Source organism: Cannabis sativa, chromosome 1, assembly GCF_029168945.1.
Source record: "Cannabis sativa cultivar Pink pepper isolate KNU-18-1 chromosome 1, ASM2916894v1, whole genome shotgun sequence".
NCBI classification, from domain to species: domain Eukaryota; kingdom Viridiplantae; phylum Streptophyta; class Magnoliopsida; order Rosales; family Cannabaceae; genus Cannabis; species Cannabis sativa.
In genome coordinates, this window is record NC_083601.1 from 33,621,606 (window position 1) to 33,641,844 (window position 20,239).

General features: G+C 33.3%; 1 protein-coding gene across 1 annotated transcript; it reads right to left on the reverse strand.

Moving 5' to 3' along the window:
- Positions 1-5,975: 5,975 nt before the first annotated feature.
- LOC115706212 (protein arginine N-methyltransferase PRMT10) lies at positions 5,976-10,555 on the reverse strand. Its single transcript, XM_030633789.2, has 8 exons — positions 10,185-10,555; positions 9,735-9,927; positions 9,538-9,643; positions 8,712-8,901; positions 8,239-8,424; positions 8,055-8,138; positions 7,475-7,691; positions 5,976-7,254 (listed from the first exon to the last, which is right to left on the reverse strand). Exons 1-7 carry the CDS (start codon positions 10,371-10,373, stop codon positions 7,518-7,520), a joined length of 1,122 nt encoding a protein of 373 aa, XP_030489649.1. The 5' UTR covers positions 10,374-10,555; the 3' UTR covers positions 5,976-7,254; positions 7,475-7,517.
- Positions 10,556-20,239: the final 9,684 nt, after the last annotated feature.

Consider the following 20,239-nt stretch of genomic DNA (forward strand, 5'->3'; position numbering starts at 1 on the left):
CCTTATAATTTTTTGTTTTATAAAATTAATTTAATATTGTAAAATTTGGGTATTTATTTAAATGGACAAAAAATAGAGCTTAATAAACAACGAATATGGTATGGTTTGTATGCGAAGTTGCCAACTGCCCAAGAATAGCTTGTTGAGGTGGAAAATTAACCGACTACATCTTTGGGTAGACAGGGTGAGGTGAGGTGAGGGTGTGGATTACGCATACCTCTTTTTTGAATTACTCATAATAATTTTATCTAATAGTTTTCTAAATATTTATAGGTAGTTCTTAGTAACACTACCACTCACTTTTTTTATCTTCACATCCTCTAATTAACTAATTCTTTCTAATTATATAACCATTCAATATAATTTTTAAAATTTACTTTCAACGCAAAATTAAGTTGAATAGAGCATGACTTTAATTTCCCGTAACGAATCCAATAAAATCGAGTTTAATAAAACACATAACTTTTTTTGTTCCATTAAAAAAAATCAAATTTCGTATTGAACATGTAACCAAAACCAAACACAACTTGTTTCATTAAACTCGGTTTTATTGGATTCGCCACGAGAAACTAAGGTCATGCTCTATTCAAGTAAGTTTTGAAGCAAGGGCAAGGGTTTCCATTATATGTTATTACCTGAAATATTCTTTTAATGGAAATATTTCCAAAGTTTCTACAGATTTCGAGATTAAGGATGTAGTCTTCTGTTTATATCCTCTTAAGGCCCCGAGGCCTGACGAATTCTCAGTGTGTTTCTTTCGCAAGTATTGGGACGTTGTGGGAGCTAGTTTGTGTGCTACTGTCAAAGATTTCTTCTCAAGTGGAGTGTTAGACCCTAATCTCAATAACACCTTTATTTGTCTTATCCCAAAAGTGGAATTTCCCCATTGTGTGGATCATTTCCAGCTGATAAGTCTATGCAATTTTTCGTATAAAGTCATTGCAAAGATTTTATCGAATAGGCTAAGACCACTCATGAATGATCTGGTTTCCCCTTTCCAGTCTGCGTTCATTCCTGGTCGATGGATAGCCGTCCTCTATACTCACTCAAGAAATCATTCATAAGATTCGTCAGAAGAAAGGCTATGGGGGTCTTATGGCTTTAAAGCTCGATATGCACAAGGCCTACGACAAGATGGAATGGAGTTTTTTGGATAAAGTTCTTTGTGCAAATGGCTTCAATGATAGAAGCCGAAAGCTTTTGATGGCTTGTGTGACAAGTGTATCGTATGCGGTTCTTTTGAATGGTTGTCCCCTCAAAAAGCTGACTCCTCAGCGTGGCCTACGACAAGGAGACCCTCTCTCCTCGTTTTTATTTCTCCTTTGTCAAGAGGTTTTATCGAAACTCATAACTAAGGCGGATGTACAAGGTTTGGTTCATGGTATCAAGATAGCTCAGTCAGCAATCCCAGTGTCTCACCTCATGTTTGCAGATGACACTATCCTTTTTTCCTGTGCCAAAATGAATGAAGCTAAAAAGTTGATGGAATGCCTCTCAACTTATGAAAAATGGTCAGGGCAATCTTGTAGCAAATCGAAATCTAGTGCCTTTTTTCGAAGAACCTGTGTAGTGGAAGGAAAAGCAACATTTTGGGTATTCTCAATATTGATCAAGCATGTGATACAGAGAGGCATTTGGGCAATCCATTCGTTTTCAAAATAAGGAAAAATGAAGACTACTTGAGGCTAAAGGAAAGTATGCTGAAAAAACTAGAAGGGTGGAAGATGAAACTTATTTCTTATGTCGGGCATTTAACCTTAATCAAGTCAGTGACTTCGGCCATGCCAATCTATGCTATGTCCACATCTAAGATTCCTTTGGCTAGTTGTCGAAAGCTTGATGCATTAATGAGAAAGTAATGGTGGTCAGGAAATGTGGATCGAAATAGATATTTCGCTCTCAAGGCCTGGGATAGGATTTGCTAACCAAAAGTTTCTGGAGGATTATGTTTAAGAAGATGTGAAGACATGAACAAAGCATTGTTAACCAAGCTGGCATGGAGTTTGGCAACCAAAGAACAGAAACCATGGGTCTCTTGCTTGCTGAATAAATACTGCAAGTTCGAGAGCTTCTGAAGTGTGAGAAGTAAGAGTAGTGATTCATTCCAATGGAAGTGTATTTTGGATACAAGAACAATGATCCTCAAAGGCTCGATCTCAGTTGCTGCTTCGAGGGATTCAATAAATTTCTGGCAACATCCATGGATTCCTTGGTTGGAGTATCAAGAATTTATGGCTTTAATGAATGGCATGAGGAACAGAGGGTATACAATCAAATCTTTGGCGGATATTTCCACAGGAAATGAATGGAATGAGGAGCTGGTCTTACAAGTTTTTGGTATTGATTTGGGAAATTGTATCCTCTCCATTCCAAGGATACCAATTCCATTTCAAGACCAGGTTTATTGGAAAAACACCCAGAACGGGCAGTTTTCTATGAAGGCAGCCTATAATGTTGAACAATCTTGGAGATTTGACCCAACAAAAGATATTTGAAAGTGGATTTGGGATGCTGGAATTCATCCTAGGTTTTCAGTGTTATTTTGGAGAATTTTGAATGATGCAATTCCTACCAAGAACAGATTACACTTTTGACAAAGTGTGTAATCTGTGTGATGCTGAGGAGGAAAGTCATTTGCACTTGTTTTGTAGATGCAGTTTTTCTAAATCCATATGGTTTGGAGGAAGTAAACCAATTAGAATTGGTGATATCACAGGAGACTCTTTGATATGTTTGTTGGAAAATCTGGTTTCATCTTTCTCAGCAATATCAACAAGTGACGGTAGGACTGGGTTACTCAACTACATCAGCTGTGTTTTCTCTGTTATTTGGCAACAAAGGAATACTTTCTACATCAACAATATCCTTGCTAATCCTTTTTTGGCCTTGGCAAAGGCTGAAAAAGATTTTTTGGAACTACAGAATATGTCTTGGTCTAATAGGGGAGGACATCTCGGGGGTAATCAGGCCATGGAAAGCTCAATGAATGAGGCGATAGTACTACCTAGAGACATACTGGTTCGTCATGTTTTCTTCACTGATGCTTCATGGGTGAGAGGGGAAGCTGGCATTGCAGCAATATCCGTTGATACTAGCTCTAGATGCTGGTTTGTCAACTCCCAAAGACAACAATTGCAGTCAGCATTGGAAGGTGAATTCAGAGCAATTCTCCTTGCTCTGTCCTGGGCAGTTGATCTAGGATGGCGAGAGGTGCTTATTCTATCAGATTCAAAAGTGGCAGTTCAAGCTTTGTCTTCGTCAAAGGGTTGTCCTGATTGGAAGGTGTCTAGTGTGTTTTACTCTACAGTTAATATTTCTAAGAGTTTTCTAGTTTGTAATTTATGCTTTATTAATCGTAGTCTTAACTCTTTGGCGGATGGTATAGCTAAAAAAGCTAGAGTTGCTAGCGATTCGGTTGTTTTGTATCAAGGGGAGGGCAATCCCCCTGTGATTCCCATCAACTTTATCTTTTAATGAACAAGCTGTTCTTTCAAAAAAAAAAAAAAAAAAAGAACTTATAGTAAAATGGTCCAATAACCAAATTAAACTTTTCTTGATATTCCATATGACCTTTAACCTTGATACTCTTAACTAGTTCAAAGCAAAATAATAAAGTGTCATCAATGCAAGAAACATGTCTCCTTGTTGATTTTTCAATTGATTTGCTAGTTAGTTGTATCAACTTGTATTTATTTATTTATTTATGTTAGTAGCAGTAAGTAATTGTTAGAAATTGATTCCATTTTAAATTTAAGAAGATAGATATTTTGGATGTGAATATTGAATTTTTAATATTGTATTTTTCGTTACGTTACAACATGATTTGAATATTGAGATATTAAGTTTTCTTTTCTTTGTGTGTGTGTGTGTATTTCTATAGTTTAGTATACTTGTCTTAATTTGATAATAAGCTTATTATTAGTTGATCATTGTGGTAGAAATAATTAAGAAAATCATGTTGTGGGCACTTGCTGATTCTATGTTTCAGTTTAAATTTGCCAAAAGAAATAATTAAGAAAATCATTTTGCTTGTCGAACACATAGAAATATCGAAATGGCAACCTATGCAGCTGAAAGAGTGAAAGAGTTTGCTTCTCAAAAGAGTGGAATTCATGTACTTTTTCCAAACATATATGCATTTGTGGAGAAAGTGAGGCCGCATTAGAAGGAGAAAGAGATCACCAAAGTGTCCGGTACAAGGCTAATAGAATTTAATGGAACTATTCATGAGTTCATCTCTACTGATGATAGTCAACCAAAGCAAAGTCAAATTTCACATATGCTCGAAGAATAAATTTCAGGCCTAGAGATGTTGGCCATGAACCTGATTTGGCTAATGTCTTGCTTTAGAAGAAACATTTTTACTTTGTAAATAGTTGGCTCCATTAGTAAATTCCATTGTTGGATCTGATATAGCATATTTGATTTCTCACAGTGAAATTTTGCATCATTTTTTGGTGTTCCCTTATTTAATTAAGACTTTTTTTCTTCTAAATTTGATAGCAAAAGAAAATGATTATTTTAAAGCAACTGATAACTATTAGTGCATCCAAAACAAAATTAATACAACAACAAAGAGAGGGCTTTTTACAAACAGTTGGCCATCTTTTAAAGTTCATATACCATTTGTCTTAGAAATTTTATCATAAAACAGTGTTGTTGATATTCATATACACAAATAAAATAAATTTACGGCTTTGCAACACTTACTGATCAATTCATAGAATACTTAACTATATAGGTAGACCAAGAAAAAACTCAAAAATAATAACCAATAATTGATGATGATAAATAACATAGAGGCCAACAAAGCATCTGTATAGAGAGAATTACCTACCTAGCTGGTTCTTAAAATGCTCTAATTTACCATAGTATATATGTTGTAAAGTGTATTACATGTAGTTTACATTTAGTTTATTTGGTGTTAGAACTTGAATTAGGTCTTTTATGTAGATGAGGAGTTAACAAGCAATCTGGAAAGTTTGGTCAAAGATGATGTTCAGTTGGATAGAAGTTTCTTCCTAGTTTCATCACAAGATTCATCAACTAAATTGTAAAACCCAAGATTCTTTTTGACATATGTATAATGTGAGGACAATATACTTTATTTAGACCATGTATTTGGAGCAGTTGGGAAGGACTTAAGCTAGAGCTATAGTTATTACCTGAAATGCTCTTCTGTAAGAAATTATGATAAAAGAGTGCAATAACTAAATTAAGCTTTTCTTGATATAGCATATGATCTTTAACATTGATACTCTTAACTAGTTCAATGCAAAATAATAAAGTGTCATCAATGCAAGAAACGTGTCTCCTTACTTGTTGATTTTGTCTTGTATCAAACTCTATAAATATAAGTTTCTCTCAAGACTTAAATTAAGTTTTACAAAGTCTTTAGAAGTTTTTTTTTTTTAAATTGTGTCCTGTTAAGACGTTGTATAGATAATTTCTCATTCTCATGCAGTAAATGACCTTCATAGTTGTCATGCATAGAACCAAAAGGAGGGATAGATTCTGACTTGTAGCTTATTGTATTGGCTTGCTGGTTCGTAGGCGCATAGTTTCAAAGTACACTAGTGTATTTTGCGACCATATTCAACGTCCCACAACCTCAATCTTGAATCAAGACCAGAGGTAAAATCAAAATTTCATGTCAATTCAATGTAGTTGCTCCAATAACCAGTAGCGGATTTAAGATTTAAAAAAAAAAATAAGAAAGATGCAATACTAAATTACCATAGCTGAGTGAACCAGTGCAGTGTATAGAACATGATTATCGAATTGAATTGTCAATATCATGTGAAAATTGTTATGATAACTGATTTTTTTTTTTTTTGAAACAATTAGCATTTAGTTTCTAATATTAAGAATATTAAGTTTTAAAATAAAATAAAAATAAATGTAATGCATTTGAACCCTCCACGTGTCCATATTTATGAGTTAACAGAAGTAGTAGTAACGGTGTAAGAGAGGTGTAAGAGAATTGTAACATTAGATATTCTTGCCTCCAAAAATAAACATTAGGTATTTAAGTGTATAAAAACTAAAACATTAGATATTTATGCCGCCATTATATAAAAAGTGATTGATGACCTCCTGCAAATATGTACATTTCTAATGGCTCTTTAATTTTGTCCAATATATTCTGAAAAATGTAACTAAAAAGATCAAACTAGAGCCACGCTGAATTTCAATTTAAACGAGTCGTTTTTAAACGAAACGTTAATACTAAACAACTCTTTAATAAAAATTGCCAAATTGTGGAGCAAAAGATAGAGAAGAAACAAGTTTCATGTCTTAGAAACAAGAAATTACACTCAGTTAATTTTGTTTGCCATTGCAACATCACACTTTACCTGGATGAGAGAAAACCCAAAGAATAAAACCACAAAGGATCAAAATCAAAGGAATCACATGAATGATATTTTCCCCTGACGACTTGTGCACACCAAGCTCTTTTTTATTAGCATCAGAGTTGGATTTATACAGAGGCAGTTCTTCTGCAGCTGCAGATTTCATGGGGAGCGGGACGAAAGAAGGCGGTGGAAAATTGACCAAGAATTCGTCAGAAGCTCGAGAAGTACTTGATGATCTTTGCATAGTTTGTTTACAGATATGAGCACAAGAACAGGCCAGCACTCAACTTATGTAAGTTAAACTTGCAAGAATTTATAATAAGGCTTCAATTTAAGGAAAATGAAACTGTATTGCTTTGCTTTCAATAGCACCCAAATTTGTTGTTAAAGGTAGATAATTATTGATGTATCAAGTTGGCAATTCAATGTAAGAGTATTAAAAGCTTTTAAAAGGTCAAATAGTGTTGGCATGCCTAATCGAAGCAGCTTCAAGTCTAATTAAATTTAAAGGCATGCATGTGCATGTGAACGAAGTCAATTATGAAAGGCTATTTTATTGTAATTATTTAAAATATATTGATATGTTTTTGAATGACGACTTGCAGCAAGTATTCGACCATAATAATTTTTCACCATTCATTTTTCCTTCCAAAATTTTAATTTGACATCTGCAACAATGCATACTTTCGCATTGTACAAATTACAAACCTCTAAAGTATATGTTCTAATTTTCTGTTAACTTAATATAAAGATAAAATTACAGAAAACACAAAATAAAAAACCAACTACCAAAAACAGCTGCAAAACTCCACAAAAAGTTGTCCATTTGTAGATTTCATCATTTTTGAAGAAGCCTTAGAACAGAAAACTGGTGGCAGGTTTGCAAAGCACATAAATACTGGAAATTGTCAAATTAATTTAGTTAGAGAGGGGAGACCTATTTATTCATGTATTAATTATTAAGGATAAAATTCTCAATAGATATTAATGTAAAAATAAATAAATAATAAAGAATTTCTAAAAAAGTAATGTATAGACACTTATCAAACTGATGGTCTAAAACCAAATGGACCCCTGTGATGCATTCTCATGACAGATAAGAGCTAATAAATTTTTACCTTTGTCAAAAGTCAAAGCCAAACTGTGAGGTTAGCTTCTTTCTCATTCAATGAAAAACTTGTTCTTGAAGTGTGGAATCTTGCCAGAAGATTGTGTAACATCACAGCCAAACTCAACCTCCAAAAGTCTATGATTCTCCTTGGAGCGAATCATTGAGAAAGAAACATTTAATTTGTCGCCTTGGTCAACATGGACGGGAGGTTGCAGAAGAAAAACCTATCCATTAGCCAACCATAATTAATCACACAGTAAAATGGATTGTTATAATTTCAGTTGCATGAAGGTATCTATCTATCAGTGAACCACAACAATCACCCTCAAAAAAAAAAATCACAACAATCAATAAGCAGTTGATTTAGTTTATACACTTATGCTTTTGCTAAATAGATACAAATCTATCTAGTGGATAATACAGACGTGCCAACTATAAATCTGTCCAAAATCAACTAATTCACTTACCAAATTAGTTATATGCTATATTATAGCAAAATGGCAATATAATGACCTCAACTGGGCTTATACAAGGAGACCCAGAGTTTCTAAAGATAACTGAAAAAAAATGTACTTCAAACACCATACCTGTTGCCCCCAATGTGTGCCGTTATTTGGACAAGGTGCAGTACTCAACTCAACTTCTTGCTGAGCTGGGTCCTCCTTTCTTCCCTGTTGCAGCAAAGACACAACAATATATATGTCAATACTGCTATGGAATTGCTCAAGAGAGTATGTTGAAACTAAACAAAATGTTAACAGATTAACTTACTCGAAAATGAACATCAAACCATCCCCCAAAACCACAGAGCCTTGCATGTTCCATTGTTATTGACGAAAAAACATCTGCTTTAACTTCAAGAATATCATTGACAGAGACCGTTAAACAGTCAATCTCCTTTATTATGGCTGGGGACCCTATAACTTGATTTGGATGAAGATTGCTCCACAATGATGTCTACAGAAATTTATAAATTGTATATTAAGCCATAGAACACTTTGAAGAAGTTATTATTTTGAGGACATTTCTATTAGAACTTGGAATTTAATAACAGTTATGCTCAAGAGAAAAAAACAATCTATATCCCAGTAAGAAATTATTAGTCCAGAAAATTATCCTCTTATACCATTAGCAGGTATCTTAGTCCTTAAAATGTCCCAGTGAAAAAATATGCAGATTTTTAAACAAGTCACATTATCAAGAGCATAATAGCTAGACACAATTAAAATTTTGTTAGGAGTCACCTGAAGATAGTATTTTTTCTGCTCTTCTGAGAAAGGTTTTGATAAAATACTCATATCAACACCATAAGAAGATTTTGTCGAACCGACAAAATTATGCCAGTCCTCCATAGCCAAATCATAATCACCCCTTTTATGCTCTCCAATTCCAGACCTGATAGGTGCCACCCACATACGAGCATGACTAGGATACCTATGAAACTAAAGTTGGTCAGCTCAAGAGATCAAACAATTTAAATCATCTGTAAACAGTGGAAACAAAACTGCCTGAATTGAATGGCAAGTGAACATTGTGACAACAAACTGACCAAGGAGAAAGGTCAGAATAAACAATATGAAAGAAAGCAATCTTCAATACTCATTTTCCACTAATATTTAGCCCCCATCTTCAGTGAAATGCCTACTTCTTCCACCAAAGTAAAGGATAAGTAGGCACTATTTTCAGATACCAAAACAAAAGACCGATATAAGGCTCAAACAAACATATTTTTATACTACTATCATTCATCCCAACAACCTATATACATATACAGAGAGGTGAAACTGTTTAAGATAAGAATTCTCTAGGAGATAGAAAGAGAAAAGCTACTGCAAAAATTCAAAAACATTACAGCCTTGCTGCTTTACTCGTACATGAATATCCACTTCATACAGGCAGCTTTTTTACAATAGTTATGAGCCAGTTGAAGAAATGTCTTTATAATTAATCACAATAAAATTCGCAGCTCAATGGTGCCATGGAGGACAATAACAAAAAAAAAATGCAAATTATCCATTCTGCAACACAAGTAACCAAATAAAATAGAATCACAATCATAACCAAACTCACATTACTCCAGTTGGCTTCAACCAATGGTCACGGGCATATATCACCGAATCAAACATAGACTCGCGAAGAAGAAAATACCCCATCCACTCGGAGATAATCACATCAACTGCTCAAAATTTTTTTTTACAGATTCTTAAGATAGAAAACAATGTCATACAGAAGTTAATAAGTAAGTACTTAAATCAAACAATGCGAACCTTTCTCGGGGAGAGAGACGTCCTCCATATTGCTCTCAATCACTTCAACCACATCTTCAAGGTTATTTGCTTTTATAAGGACACGAGCATGCTCAGCCATCTTAGTTGCTTCCACAGCATAGACCTTCCTTGCTCCAGCTTGAGCTGACCATATTGCGAGAATACCACTCCCAGTCCCCACATCCAACACAGTCTACTCCACAAAATACATAAAATAAGCCATTTCCCACAACAAAAATAAAGAAAAAAAAAACAAATCTTTAATGATTACCTATGTATAGACTATATGAAAAACCTCTCCCTAAAAAAAGAAATGATTTCATAATTAATAAATAACCCTAAAATCCTTAATATTTTTCAACCCTTTTATATCATCATCATAATGATTGAAGCAGCAGAGCATAAATATAGTCTATAGTTACGAGTGGTGTTGATGGTATGGTCTCGTACCTTTCCAACAAAGTGGTGCTTGTTCTGGAAGATGGAGTTGTAGTAAGCGTCCATGCGAACACGATCGCAGAGCATCTCCTTCTGGTGGTAGAGAAAGGCATATGTGCAGAAGTAATTAGCGAAATCGACGCCCTTGTCCACCATGGCTGGGCCGCCGCCATTTCTGCTATTGTTTGCGAAGCTTCCCATGTATGATATGTCAACCTAAGATAGGGAAGGAGAAGAAGGTGTTAGGGCAAAGTGAAGTGAGGCGCAGGAGGTGGGTGGTGGTGATGGTGCTGGTACTTGCGCTTGCTAGGTCTCACTCACTGTTTCCCGTCTCCAATTTGTATTCAATTTAAGAAAGATATTTTTGATTCACACACCGTCACCGCGCTTTTTTCGATATTAAAAATGTGTTAAAAATGTAAATATTATTTTGAATTTTTTCTTCTGCAAAAATTATAAATTTGATATTTTATTTTGTTAAATGATAAATTAGATTTTGTATTTTTTAAAATAGTAAAAATAAGATTTTGAGCTTAATTTTTTAATATTTTGTTTTAATATAACCAACTTAAAAACAATTCCTAATACTAAAACAAATGCAGAAAATTTAACTTATTTTGTCATAATACATCTAGGTCGAATTATTATTAAGTTTTATTTTGACAAAAATTAGTTTAGGTCTTATTTATACTATTTGAAAAATACATGGTCCATTTTATCATTTAACAAATCAGAGATCCAATCTCTAACTTTTGCAAAATACAGGGTCCAAAATAGTATTTACCCTTAAAAAATGGGAATTTTACAAAAATACTGCTTTTTGACCAAAACTTTACATTTTTACTGGGACACGGCAAAAACAACTTTTGTACTGCCCAAGCCCAATTTCATTACTTTTGTACTGCCCAAGCCCAACATCATTTCATTTATACTGTGTGTGTGGGGAAACAACCTTCTTCGTGTGTGGGGAGACGCCGGAGACTAAATCACCAAGAAAAAACCATTAAAACCGGCAAGAATAAACAAAAGCAGTAAAATCGACGTCAATAAATAATCATGGCAAAACAACAGTAAAACAACACTAAAACAATCAAACAAAACAAAAGAAAAAAATGATTAAAAAAAACAAACAATCTGCTGCACAACCTCAACACCAGATGCAAAATCAACTATATTTGCAAGTCTATTCCTAGAAAATTATAAAAAAAAACTACTAAAACAACACTGAAACAACACAAAAACAAATGAAGCAAATATAACTACTTAGAAAAATATAAAAGAAACACACACCTCCATCTTCCACACTCACAGACATAACCATCACAACAACACGAGAACACCCAGAAAATACCTATTAATTCAAATAAATAAATCATGAAAAACAACAGTAAAACAATACTAAAACAATACTAAAACAAAAAAAACAATAAAAAAATGATCAAAAATTAACTATGTTGTGCACATCCTCAATACTAAATGCACTATATTTGCAAGAAAAGTTCTAGAAAATTAGAACAAAAAAAAAACCACACTAAATCTTATATTTTAAAAAAAAACATAACTAAGAACTTCAAAAAATTAAAAAAAAAGAAGAAGAAGAAAAGAAAAGAAGATGAAGAAGAAGAACTAAGAACTATCACCTTCATGGTCTTCCTTCCCCTCATCATCTCAGCCATAAAAACATAGCTTTTATTTGGGTAATATTATAGATTTGGGAAAAAAAAAAAGAAAAAAAAGAAGAAGAAGAAGGTGAATAGTAGAGAGATTAGTAAACACATAAGAAGAGAGAATAACCACAAAAAATTTGACCCTAAGACAATAACTGGATGTGTTTTTTTTTAAAAAAAAAAAAGAAGAAGAAGAAGAAGAAGAACATAAGAAGAAGAAGATGAATAATTAAATGGGATAGTAGGTATAAAAACGTGGTGTGAAAGAGAGTAATTGTATTGATATGATGATTAAATTGAATTAAAAGAAAAGAAAAAAAAAAAAAAAAAGGCTGCCACAAATGTGACAATTCCCAGTCACATCATTTTTTTATCACTTAAAATAAAAAAAAAAAATAAATAAGCTAAAGTTTTAAAGGCAGTAAACTGCCAAAAAAAAAAAAACAGTAAAAAGGTTGTATTTTCCGTGCAACAGTAAAAATGTAATAAATTGGGAAAAAACAGTAGTGGGTGTAAATTTCCCTAAAAAATTCTATATTTAGGGGTCTCATGAATCACTTTTTGTAGACATTTAAGACACCCTGCAAAAATTTGGGTAGGGGTGTTCATAAAAACCGATAAACCGAAATCGACCATCAAACCAACCAGACCGTAACCGAATTTTTGGTTACACGTCATTACCGAATTTGGCAGTCGATTTCGATTTCGGTTTTTTTGACATAGCAGTCGGTTTAGGTTTTTGAAATAAAAAAAATGGTTAAACCAAAAAACTGCCAAAATCGCCAAAAACCGCAATAAACCGCCAAAAACTGCCCAAAACCGTCTAAAACCGTCAAACCGAAAAACTACTAAAAACTGTACGGTCGGTTTTATACGGTTATAATTTCTAAACGGTCAGTTACGGTTTTCGTAAAATAAAAACCGTAACCGACCAATCAGTTATAAAATTGTAAAAACCAACCATAACCGACCGATTTTCACCCTTAATTTTGGGCAATTCAAAAAAATTTAATACACCGAAAATAAGGTTCAAACAGTATATTTCACACGCGTATAAAATAAAAGAGATATGTGCAACAGACTGTTTGAACCCTATTTTCAACGTATTAAATTTTTCTAAATCTCTCAAAATTTTACAAGATGTCTAAATAACTACAACGTAGACGACCATAAAAAGAATTCAACTAAAAAATTCTCTCAAATGCTAAAACAGATAGAGAGTGCATCGATAGATTCCTTTTAAGGGGTACATTGTAAAAATATCCAAAACCATATTGGACCATACATTTTGTAAAAGTTAACGATTAGACTTCTGTTTTGTTAAATAACAAAAAAAGACTTTGTATTCTTTAAAAAAGTACAAATACGACACTAAACTCAATTTTTGACAATATTTTTTTAATGTAACAAACTTGAAGATAATTTTTAGAACAAACAAATGTAGAAAACGAAACTAGTTTTGTCATAACACATCTATATGATGTTATTATTGTTGGGTTTTATGCCCTAAATAAAACTCATTTCAATATAATCAGATTTACTTATTAATATAGATCAGAAATAACATTTAATGTTGCATGGTTCACATGATTTATTTCATGATTACGTGTACATAATGTATGAATTCATCTGAAACCCTTTTCACATACTTGATCCTGTTTATTGTGTCGTCAACACTTTGGAAAGTAAACATGACTATGTGAATAAAGTTTCCTAGATTTATCAGACACGGGGTTTTACTGATATGATAATCTACAACAGAGTTTACTTGCATTTGGAGAAATGTTATGTTCTTTCCAGAGCATTGGTTAAAGTAAAGCTCAGGTTGGATGCATGGAGTATGCATCGGAAGGGACCGATATTGAACTTTGACTTAGATTTATTAAACTTACCGTAATATCTATTCAAGTCAATATCGCCTAGTTGATCCTAGATCAAATGATCTTAATCATGTTATGATTAGGCTCAATCTCAAGAGGTTATTCTTGTTTTTTGATTTGTTAGTTAAGCCTACTTTTGGGTCAGGGTGATACGTACATTTTGGGAACACGGTAGTGCAATTGAGTGGGAGCGCTAACATAAACATGGAATCTATAGCTTCTATCCGGCGAATAGTAAGTAAAGGATGATCTCATTCGAGCTTGACCAAACGAAAATAAATGGTGGAGTACTCATTTCACATAAGCTGAAATATCATTTATACGGGGTTAAGTGTTTTAAGGATAAAATACATTGTAGGGTGTAACGGTAATCTAATCCATTTACAATGTAGATCATTCATATAGAGGATCATTGATCAAATTAGGATTATAACAATGGATAACTAATGATGTGTCTATATGGTGGAACATATAGAGCATTCTATATACTGAGAGTGCAATTCTAAGTTCTATGCGTGGATTCAACGAAGAATTAATAAGTCAGTGAATTTAGGTTATAAATTCTTGATCTGCTTATTGGAAGCTCGGTTATATAGACTCATGGTCCCCCCCACTAGTTGAGATAATATTGCGTGTAAGACTCATATAATTGGTTTTGATTAATCAATTATAATTCTCAAATTACACTATGTCTATTTGTGAATTTTTCACTAAATAAAGGCGAAATTGTAAAGAAAGAGTTTTAGGGGCATATTTGTTAATTATGATACTTTGTATGGTTCAATTAATAAATATGATAAATGATAATATTATTTAATAATTATTTATAGTTATTAAATAGTTAGAATTGACATTTAAATGGTTGAATTTGAAAATTGGCGTTTTTTATAAAATAGAAATAAAATTTGTGAAAACTGTAAAATCTAAGTAAGGCCCATTATACAACATGGTCGACCACTTGGGATGGTTTTTCAAACTGATATTTTCATTATTTTAATGCCAAATAATTCAAACCTAACCCTAGTGGAATGCTATAAATAGATAGTGAATGCTTCAGGAAAATTACTTTTTACTTCTGACTTTCCTTCAGAGAAAAACCCGAGCCTTCTCTCTCTATACCTAGCCGCCACCTTCTTCTTTTTCTTCCCTCTTCAATTTCGAAATCACTTAGTGTTAGAGTAGTGCCCACACACAGCAAGTGATACCTCAATCATAGTGAGGAAGATCGTGAAGAAAGACATTCAACAAGAAGGAGTTTCAACACTAAAGAAGGAGAGAAAGAGATCCAGGTTCAAATATTGATAATGCTCTGCTACAGAAAGGAATCAAGGGCTAGATATCTGAACGGAAGGAGTCATATTATTCCGCTGCACCCAATGTAAGGTTTCTCATACTTTATATGTGTTTATTTCACAATCGTTTTAAAAGTTCATATTTAGGGTGTTAATCAACATACTTGTGAGTAGATCTAAGATCCTGGTAAAATAATTTCCAACAATTATGAAGTTTTATTTTGACAAAAATCAGTTCATAATACTATTTAAAATTATTTTAAAAAAATATAAGGTCTAATTTCTTATCTTACAAAATAAAAAGTTCAATCAGTAATTTTTACAAAACACAAGTTAGATAATGATATTTACCCTTAAACAAAACACAACCCTTCCTTTTTAAAAAAACAAATGTGCCCCTAATAATTGTAGACTTTTGTATCTTCTGTCTAAAAAATTACTAGTCTATTGCCGTGACAGTTACATTTTATTAATTAATTAGTTTAAATTTAAAAAATAAGTAAAAAAAATAAATTAATAAATAAATACATTAAGTGGATTATTTATATTATCTATTTTAGTAAACAAATATAATTTTTTTAGAAAAAGATCTAAACTTTCATTCAACAAAAAACTAAAGAATAAAATTATTACAAAGTTCATCGATAAGCAAAAGCAAATCAATCTCGACAAGGATAAGCAAACGACAACAAAGCCAATAGACTAACAAAATGAGGTACACATGTCCAATCGTAATCACAGTCATTTTAAAGTACCATACCACTATAAATGGAAATAGGAACGGAAGGTAGGGAGGGAATATGAGGGCCAAAATGTAGAAATAAAATTTAAAGAGAGTCATTAAATAAATTTGTAAAGAAGAATACAAAAAACTACAAAATTATAACCACAAAAATTGAAGAAAAAAATCAGTGGGGGCGAAGGCCCCTCATAACCCTTCTGTACATTCGTCCCTCGATGCAAGGTAAAAAAAAAATAAGGATACAAACCCAAAAATCTCTAACAAGAGAAAGTCTATAACTAATAATCTAAAATCATATCTAAAGCAAAACTGTTAGAAAATCAAATGAACTAGGATACAAATTTGTATATAATATAGAGCACAATAATAATTGATAATAATTATGTATTCATACCTGATTGATCCATTAAAAATATCGCAATTTAATAGTACAATACTATCAACTAAGTCTTCCTCTTTAAATCTCTAAATCAGAAACAAATTTATTTATTTGGTTAATAAAAGTATACAATTGTGATGAGACAATATGTATTTATAGAGTTAGGGAGGACACTTAGCTACATAATCCTAGTTGGACTGGGCATTCTCATCAAATGCTTCAGTCAACTAGAAAAGCTCACATTTCTGCTTCAACTAGACTTTATACACCCAGATGTTAAGTCCATTAACTATTGATTACTACTAATATGGGCTAACACATCAAAGAACTATCCAATCAACCCAAATTTTAATAAAATTAATGTAACCCCGAATAAAAAGTATAACATTCTCCCACTTGGGCTAGATGAATTTTAATACATATATATTATATAACAAAATAGTTTTATTTAAAAACGACTCATGGGTTGAACAAAACAAAAATATTTGTGACCACTTTAAAGTAATAGTTTTTTTAGAGCAGCTTAACATACAAGTGCAATTTAACTTTTGGTATTAAACTATGACAATCATATTGTTTATAAAGCAACAAACGATAGTCATACTCACAAATACCAAAGTATTAAATCAACATGGTCAATAAGTCTAATAGTGTGGTAATTAAGGAATTATGTTCAGCATGTGATCTATTTAGAAAACATAATATCCTTATCAGTCCTCAACTTCACTAATATCGTGATGATTAATAAATAAGCCAGTGAAATTAATCATAGACTACTTAATAAATAAGTCAGTGTCACTAAACATACTTAAAAAATTAAGCCAACAAAATATCATTATCATTAAGCAATTAAACTTAAAAAATAATAATCACAACAAGATATGACCTACATGTTTTCAATTCAATTATTGAGAATAAATTTTTCTACTCAAGAGATGTTAGTTTTCATGAAACTATTTTTCCCTTTGTCTAATTCGATTCTTTAACTGTTGACAAGAGCAACTATTTTCCTTCAATACTGCTCCTAATCACTCTTTCACTTCTAATCCCATTGTTTCATATGATAACTCAACATCTCATGGTAAACCTCATCGAGTTTTTGTTAAGCCCTCCTATTTCAATGATTATTATTTTTTTTATCAACTAATGGTTATTTTCTTTCATCGGACAACTTGCCATCTATTTCGTATCCCTTGTCCCATGTACTTGATTACTCTAAATTATTTTCTAAATTTTGAGCTGCAATACTATCCATTTCTAGCCATCAAGAACCTTAATTTTTCCATCAAGCTCATGGTATTCTTTAGTGGGATAATGCAATGGACACAAAAATTACAACTCTAGAAAACAAGCTCACATGGATCATTGTTAGTTTCCCCCCTCATCAACATGTCATTGGATGTAAATGGGTGTATAAGATCAAGTACCATGCAAATGGTACTATTGAGAGGTTCAAAGCTTGATTGATTGCAAAGGGGTACAACCATCAAAAGGGTGTTGACTACTTTGACACATTTGCTCATGTTGTTGAGATGGTCACAATCAAGCTTATCATTGCTTTGGCAGCCATTCATGGTTGGTTCTTACACCAACTTGATGTAAACAATGCTTTCCTTCATGGAGATCTTCATGAAGATATTTATATGACTCTACCTTTAGGGTATAGTCCTAAGGGGCAATCTCTACCACCACATGTTGTTTGCAAACTCAAGAAGTCTCTTTATGGCTTCAAACAAGATTCTAGGCAATGGTTTGAGAAGTTTTTCACTGGTATGGTTCAAGAATATTTCAAGCATTCAGCCACCGATCACTCACTTTTTATGAAACATTTTGGCACAACTTTTATTCTCTTGTTGGTCTATGTTTATGATGTGATAATATTGAGCAACAATTTGGTTGAGATGGAAACTTTGAAAACCAGATTGGACAAAATGTTTAAACTCAAGAACTTGGGAGAATTAAAATACTTTCTTGGTCTTGAGATATCAAGGTCTAAAAAGAGATTTTTGTGTCACAAAGAGGATATGCTCTTCAATTATTGGAAGACTTTGGATATTTAGGTTGCAAACCAGTAAGCACACCAATGGAAGTAAACCTAAAGCTATAGCAAGATGACAAAGATAATTTTGCTGATCCAAAACTCTACAGAACAATAATTGGCAAGCTTCAATACGTGACCATTACAAGACCAGACATAGCTTATTAAGTTAATAAGCTGAGTCAATTTCTTGTCACTCCTAGATCAACACATCTTACTGTTGTACAAAGGATTTTGCGGTACATAAAGTTTTCAACAAGAGAAGGTTTATTCTTTTCTGCAACATCCAAAGTGTAGCTCAAAGCATATATTGACTCGGATTGGGCAACATGTGTTGACACAAGGAGATCCACAATAGAATTTTGAATTTCCTTGGTGACTCCATAGTTTCATGGAAAAGTAAAAATCAACAAATTGTTTCAAGATCCTCTGTTGAAGCAGAGTACAAAGCTATGACATACACAACTTGTGAACTTATGTGGTTACTGTCATTACTCAAAAAAATAAAGGAGGATCATAAAGGACTAGCCATGATGTATTGTGACAATCGAGCAACCCAACACATTGCTTCTAATCCAGTGTTTCATGAAAGAACGAAACACATAAAAATTGATTGTCATCTAGTCTGAGATAAAGATTCAATAAGGAGTGATCAAAACAACTCATGTCTCAACAAATGAGCAGTTGGCAGACATACTAACCAAAGCACTATTTCCAGCTCAATTCAAGGCACTAAAGGACAAGATTAGACTGATAAGTATATACACTCTATCTTGAGGAGGAGTATTAGACTTAGAGTGAATTGGGTTTGGTTAGTTAGAGTCAGCTAGAGTTAGTTAGATTTTGTTTTCATTTCTATAACTAACTATCCAAGCTGCATCTTGAGGTATATATATGCTCCTCCTTGTACAATTCATTTTTGACTGAATATCGAGACTTTCATTCTCTTTATCTCTTTTTATTTTTAATTCTTCTTTTATAAACTAATAAAAATTAATGTAAATCTAAATAAAAAATCTAACAAGTTGTCCATCCATTGATTATAGTTTATATATTAAGGGAAATTTGATTTTTTATGCTTACATTTGGTTAAATTTTTTTTCCTAAACAAATAATAACTAATATTTGTAAGATATGACAACTTTTATGATATCCCTAAAATACCCCCCATTTACACAAGGGAAATTTGAAATTCTATACTTATATATACATAACATTTTTTTCCCTAAACTAATACTTTTCTACATTGAAAATATATGACCACTTTTTCAAAACTCCAAAAATACCCCTCTCAAAAACTTTTTTTTTCTTCAATTTTTCTGGGATTTTAAGGGGTCGGGTCCGATGGGGCCCGATGCCCGTCCGATGGGCCCGATGCCCCGTCTGATGGGTCCCTTATGCATGGGTCCGATGGGTCCCGATGCATGGGTTCGATGGGCATTTTTTGGGAGTTTTTGAAGTCGGGTCCAATGGGCCCGATGCTGTCCGATGGGTCCCGATGCATGGATCCGATGGTCCCGATGCATGGGTCCGATGGGCATTTTTTTGGAGGGTTTTGAAGTTGGGTCCGATGCCCGTCCGATGGGCCCATCGGACCCGACCATAAAAACCCAAAAAAAAATTTTCTTTGTGCGCAACATCGGACCTTCTTCTTTTCCGGTGGTCTTTGTGTGTCGGTGCGTGTTTACGGTGTTGTGGATGGTGGGGAGGGACCGACGTATTGGGCGGTGGTGAGGGGTCGGCGCTTTGGGCGGTGGTGAGGGGGATTGGGGGTTGTGGTTCGGTTGGTTGAGAGAGAGAGATAGACGAAGAGAGAGATGGGGAAGAGAGAGAGAGATGGTGAGGGGCCGGCGCTTTGGGCGGCGGTGAGGGGGATTGGGGGTTGTGATTTTGGGCGGCGGTGAGGTGTGGTTCAGTCGGTTGAGAGAGAGAGTGATAGACGAAGAGAGAGATGGGGAAGAGAGAGAGATGGGGTTGAGTTATGAGAGGAGTAGTATTGGGTTTTAGATAAAATTGTCACATATTTTCAATTTTCATATGTATTCAATTAGGGAAAAAATTATCTACCA

Bases quoted from the DNA above. Each gene is read 5' to 3' on its own strand.
- LOC115706212 (XM_030633789.2), bottom strand. From the start codon at position 10,373: ATGGGAAGCTTCGCAAACAATAGCAGAAATGGCGGCGGCCCAGCCATG. The intron at 9,928-10,184 runs GTACGAGACCAT...TTTGTGGAGTAG, and splicing joins AGCACCACTTTGTTGGAAAG to ACTGTGTTGGATGTGGGGAC. The intron at 7,692-8,054 runs GTATGGTGTTTG...GCTAATGGATAG, and splicing joins GCACACATTGGGGGCAACAG to GTTTTTCTTCTGCAACCTCC.